This window comes from Artemia franciscana, chromosome 9, assembly GCF_032884065.1.
Source record: "Artemia franciscana chromosome 9, ASM3288406v1, whole genome shotgun sequence".
NCBI lineage: Eukaryota > Metazoa > Arthropoda > Branchiopoda > Anostraca > Artemiidae > Artemia > Artemia franciscana.
In genome coordinates this window covers 15,410,182-15,416,293 of record NC_088871.1, presented here as the reverse complement: position 1 = coordinate 15,416,293, position 6,112 = coordinate 15,410,182, and the positions used below count along the sequence as shown (strand labels likewise).

Sequence of the window (6,112 nt, the reverse complement as noted above, 5' to 3'; positions counted from 1 at the left end):
GCTATGAAGACTCGTTCTTCATTTTCATCTCTTTTTCTGGATTTCCCATTATAATTAAAATAGAAAAAAAAATATTGAAAACGAGTAACACTTTCAATAAGACTGTGAACTTTAAAAAGTAAACATAAAAAAAAACTTTTTGGGGCAAATAATATTGAAATTCCTAACATTTGTAAAAAAAAGGAAATAATCCTTTTTTCTTCCAAAGTCACTATTTTGAAGTTCATCTGTTTTACAATAGTTTCATTCCATTTAGAAACTGCCCTACGGTCAAAACAAGCGAGAAGGCCAACAACTAAATAACATTTCTTTATTCAGAAAAATTACCAGATATGAAATAAAATGCAACTATTTCAATAGTTATCTTCACTTAGTTTTTATGAACACAATATTAATTACAAAATTTACAACATAAATACACAGAAAATAGAACATTTTGGCACTACAAAAAAAAGAAGAAAAAACCTTTTGTTCTCGAAAAGTGAGATCGATACAAAACAAAACACAAAATATAACCCCGACAAAAACAAAACGTCTAACAAAAGAAAGTTGTCAATATGGGCAAAAACTGATTGTCAACAATAAGGCACTCAATGTCAGTATTCTTATCACATATTAACGACAATGCTATTGCTTTTGAATGTGAAAAACCAAACTTGAGTACCAAGCTATATCGGAATGATATCCGCCATTTTTTTTCAAAACAAAATGCAGGCGTAGCCAGAAGGAGATAGGAGATTGAAACCATACATATATTGTTGTCAACTGATAACGTATGCTATAAAAAAACACATTCCAAAATATAAGCAGGTTAGACATACGAGCCCTGTCCGGGTAAAAGTTCATATACGAATGCTGGTAAACAAAACGACAAAAGGTGTAATTTTCCTAGAAATAAGAACCCTAGGTGATGACGTGTTTTTCTTAAAAGACAACTTCAACTAAAGACTATTACCAAATACGTCTAATCAGGGCTATTTCCAGGAATTTTGTTCTAAGGGATTACCAAAGAATGAAGAAGGGATTCCTGGAATATGTCTAAGGGCATCCAATAAGGTATTTCACCTGCTTTTTTACGACTAATTAACGAGTCGGAAAAATATTTCAGGAGGAGGGGGGATTAAAACTGGTGCTCTCCCCTTACCTGAAAACGGCCCTGCGTTTAATGATGCTATTCGTGGGAATGGGTCGGCGGTGAAGGTCACGCTAATGACTAATATTTATTATTCGTAATACCGGTGATTAGGAGGTCCATTTTCCACAAAGCTACCTTTGAAACCTTCTGCCGTTTGTTAGTTGAAACAGAAAGGAAAACGTAAGGATATAACAAAAAACTCCGCTTTCTGCATCTATTATAGTTTAAAGTGTCTATGGTCATAAGCCACCCGGACGAGTTAGGTATAAGAATCAAGCTATCAATTACTGCAACAAAGCCGTTTTTGCTGAAGAACTAATATCTCTCCAAGGCACCTCTCCTGCAATTAGTTAGCCCTAGATGCGCTTACGAATAGAAATATAAATTTCAACGTTATGATAATAGTAGGGATGCCACTAATGGAAAAGATTACTAGACTGGAAGGCAAATATTTAAACTAGGTAAGGCAAAAACAGAGGCGGTTTTAGGGGAGGGACAGATGAGGATGGGGAACTTGTCCCCTTTTTTGGGCGCAAAAATTTGAGTTGCGCAAAATTTCAAATATATATTATAACGGTTATAATTATTTTGTAATTTTTGAACATTTATTTATATAAAATAATTTATATAAAATAAATAAAGCAAAAAGTTAAAATAATTAATAAATTACTGATTAATTAATAAATTGAAAAAAAAATTTCCTAGTAAATGAAAATTTTGTTAAACTTTGGCCTGGAAATTTTGTGGTAGACAGGGGAGGAGACAGTAATCAAGATTTTGCCCTGGGCACAAGAGAGGCCAGAGCCACCACTGGGCGAAAAATAGTTCAAGTAGCCTACAAGCGGTAAGGCACGTGCAACTTTCGTGACATTTTTTGGAGCATAAAAAAGTTTGATAAATGACTGGTCAACCTGTTTGAGTCCGCAAATGACGCACATGGTAATTGGCTTTGAGCCAAGTAGTCTTGAATCCAATGTTTATATTAGTTATATTTTAGTGTAATTAGGAAGATTTTATATGAGTTTAAGCAGGATAGACAGAGATCTTTTTTTGTTCAAATTCGCTCAATTTGTTTCGTTAAAATTTCTCTGTGCTTCTCACTTCGCAGTTAACGCTTGAATGGAGCTCATCCGTCAGCTACAATTTTTACGCAATCACTTTCATTTTTTTCTGAAATTGTAATGTTTTGCATAAAAAAAGATATTTTTTGTTTAGTGACGTTTTGTAGCGCAATTCTGTATTTTGAATTCATAAAAACAATCAGATTTTCGCTTTCTATTATCTTTACGTAAAGGTTTTATGAGGGTTTTTTTTTTTTTGAAGAATTTTTGTTATAGAGAAGAATATTTTGTTACAGACCAAAAATTTTTGGGCACTGGAAAAAATCTGCTGGTATATTTGACTTCAGTGTATTTATCTGCATTAGACAACTTTTGAAAGCAATTAATTTAGTTTCTTAACTAAATAAAAAAAGAGAAGTTATTACGCAACCGCTATAGTAAATAAAAAAAAATCTGAATATGTATTCAAATTCAGCGTAGAAAGTTCACTTACATCAAAGTTCACTCACTGCCAATTTTTATATATGTTTAAAAATTAATACTGAAATGTATAAATCGCATCCCCTACTCCGGCACCCCTACTTAGTGGATAAATATGTCCAAGGTTCAGAATATTTTGACAAGGTTCAATCGTTATTCAATAATCACCCAAATTTTGAGAAAGGAGCATGATCAAACGATTCATAATGTCAATTAATGATAAACGAAAAAACTTTCAATTTCCCTGAAAAATTTTGAGTTATTAGTAGATATAGAAAGCCTCTAATACAAAATTAGAACTCTAATACAAGATTTCGGAAAATAAGACTAGGCACAAAACCATAGAACCCAGCCAAAAAACAAAATTTTACGAAAGTATGGTCAAACTTTAGACGATCATGGTCAGCTACCCAAAAAGTTGGCGACTGAGTGTAGTAGATGCCGTCTGGCATGGGGTCTAACCTCTTTTGAGAGGGTCACGACCACCCACGCTGATGATTTGTAAAAAGTCTTCAAACCGTTCATACTCTTGTGAATGTATCTGTTTCTGAAAATCCAGAATCTGTCTTTTAAAGGTAAATAAATAGAATAAAAGTCATTCAACCAGACTGACTTCTCGTGGATCATATTTGACTATTTACATCACCCCTCATAGAGTTTCTCGCTGTCCACAACGGTACGCGCCATCTCAGAACAAAATTTTACTGTTTCTTCCAGTTATTACTACTACTACTAAAACTCCCCGCAGCACCAAGCCGTCTGAGGCCAACAGAACAACGTACACTCCTCCTCCATCGTAATCCATTTAAAGCCTCCCTCTTTACAGCCTCCAAGGAAGTTTCCATTTCCCTTAAATCTTTCTTTAAGACATCCTCCCACCCCAACCGAAATCCAGTTACTAAACATGGTTGAACCAACTATTCCATACATCAGTGAGACCAACCTCAGTCCGAGGTTTCCATTCAAAACAACACCCTGGGCATACAATATCCGGCACCAGTGACGTACCTGGCGCCACGAGATATGCTAATAAAAAAAAAATCGGTGGTTGCGGTTTGTAGACACCGTATACCTGTGAAATGCATGACGTTTTGGAAGATGGTTTAAAATATACACGTTGATCACGTGTTTATCAGATCCAAAAAAAAAACCAATCGGTGGTTGCGGTTTGTAGACACCGTATACCTGTGAAATGCAGGATGTTTTGGAAGATGGTTTAAAATATGCACGTTGATCACGTGTTTATCAGATCCATGTTTATAAAAGGCCATTTATAGAGAATCTAATTTCACGCTCAATCGGAAATAGATAAATAGCAAAAAAAATGTAACTGGACATATTATGTTAGTCAGGGAGTAAGCTGGGTGGATAAATTGACCGATTTGAAATCTAAAAGAACATAACGACCATTAGCTCCGATAACATGTCCCTTTTCGAAAATTTATTCCTTAAATTTATAAAATATCTCTAGAAATAAATAGTGGGAAGAAAAAGAAGAAAACGCCGACAATTCAATTCCACTACCCTCCTTTTTTCGGCAATAAGACCTACAATTATGCAAAGTTTATTGAATTTAACCTTTCAACCCTGTTTTCCTGCGAAAATGATACAAAAGTAGAACAGGCATCTTGGACAATATAAACTTGATTTTTTCCCATGGAGGAAAAAGCTCAAATACTGTGAGCATGTCAAACACATACTCTTCTGACATAAAACCCAGACTTATGTCTGGGATCTATAACAGTCAAGGATTCTATAAAACACCAATAATAGACTAAATATATGAAAAATATAGTAAATTATAAGTGAAATCCAAAAAACCTTAAATATTTCAAAGGAAGATGACACGGACCCGATAACTCCCATGCGCAAACGCTTGAAAGTGCAGTACGTCACCCTGTAGCCAGGTTTATCAAGTTTAAACTGTTAATACTTTTGGGCGCAAATATAAGTGTCCTTATTTTGAGGGGAAGTCTTTTCAAACTTTATTACTCATCTCTCAAGCAGAAATTTAGATTCTTGTCGATTAGATACACACATTAAATAAATGATAGACACGTTCGGTTAGGCAAAGGTAAGAGAGGATTTCATGTGAGATTTTGTTTCCATCGGGTGCATTTTTTACTCTTTGAAACAGGTGAATAGCTATCGTCCGCAAGTCATTAAAATGAATATAAGACCTAATAAAGAGGAGGATTCCCTGTTGAGGAGTGGGGATGTGGGGGGGGGGAGAACTTAGTCAAATCAATAGTTCTAAGGTGAATCTAGGATATGGAGCCAAATTTTTACTTTGTAAGGCATGTAGAGGTATCCCCTCCATAGATAATGGCTACAAGCTCAACCCCAATTTTAATGAACTGATCGACTGTAATGAGAATCCAAATAGAGCACTCACAAAGGTAAAAACCCGAAAAGGCAGACTAGGAGCATTTCACTAACCTAGGTTAAGATTCAACGGCTCACTTTCAATTGGGTTACCGCCATGCACTGAGTCAACAAAAAAGCACAGTAATTTATTGTCGGACATCAGGGTAGCGTTCCCAATAATAGTCTGTTGCTGTTGTTATCCGAGGTGAACTGTGGCTTAGCGGACCATTTTGAAGAGGATAATGCCCTCTAGTAGATGGGTGAACTAGAATAGGCGGTGGTGCCCCAGGACGGAGGGGGACATATTGATCTGCAATAAAGAATGAAATCAATCAACCACGAGCCTGCGAAAATATAAAAACTTATTTTGAATAACGGCACTGAAAGATGTTAATAAGCTACCTGACATGAAGAACAAATGACATTTTCACGACACAAAAATGTTTGTTTTATTCTCGTAAATACTGAAAGTTTAACAATAGAAACTCAGCAATAGCCTAGAACAAAATGAAGTGAGGGAAAATGGTATAGAGTAAAGAAAAATTCTCGAAAAATGCTTTTCTTTAATATTCAATCAAACATATATGGGGGAGTAGGAAAATGATGTACGTATATCTCGGTAGGATATCCTTCTAATATACATTACAATGGCACAATATTAACCTCCAGCACTTCATAACTCATTAAACTAGTTTTTGGCTAAACTATAGTTGACTAACATACAGCCACGATCTGGGCCTACATATAATGTTGCCTGAAACTCAGAAGAACCGTTTAAGCGGGTCGATACTCCTGGTATCGATACTACCAGGAGTACCTTCGATACAGGAATACCGCCCTTTTTCTCGAACCTAATTGGTAAAACTATGGGAAATACCGTCTGTTGGTTTACCAATACTACCGCAAACACCAACTTTAGCCGTAGTGCAAATTAGTCCAACCCTTGTCCCGAATGCAGTCGCGTACTGGATGTAACTATTTACCCTAGGATGCATTTGGACGCAACATTTTTTTTAGGTGTTTTTTGTATAATATCGAATCCTCGCTAACTATTCAGAGACTACGTCCT

The 6,112-nt window shown here is 35.6% G+C and overlaps 1 protein-coding gene across 9 annotated transcripts in view; it reads right to left on the bottom strand.

Moving 5' to 3' along the window:
- Positions 1 to 296: 296 nt before the first annotated feature.
- LOC136031047 (membrane-associated guanylate kinase, WW and PDZ domain-containing protein 1-like) overlaps positions 297 to 6,112 on the bottom strand; it is a 163,310-nt gene continuing 157,494 nt past the window's right edge. For all 9 annotated transcript variants that reach the window (XR_010618417.1, XM_065710250.1, XM_065710247.1 and 6 more), the window contains one exon: positions 297 to 5,353. Coding sequence is in view for 8 of the 9 variants with exons in the window: in XM_065710250.1 (XP_065566322.1) it covers positions 5,190 to 5,353 (164 nt within the window). In the remaining variant the exon portion in view is untranslated. The remainder of the gene's footprint in view (positions 5,354 to 6,112) is intronic.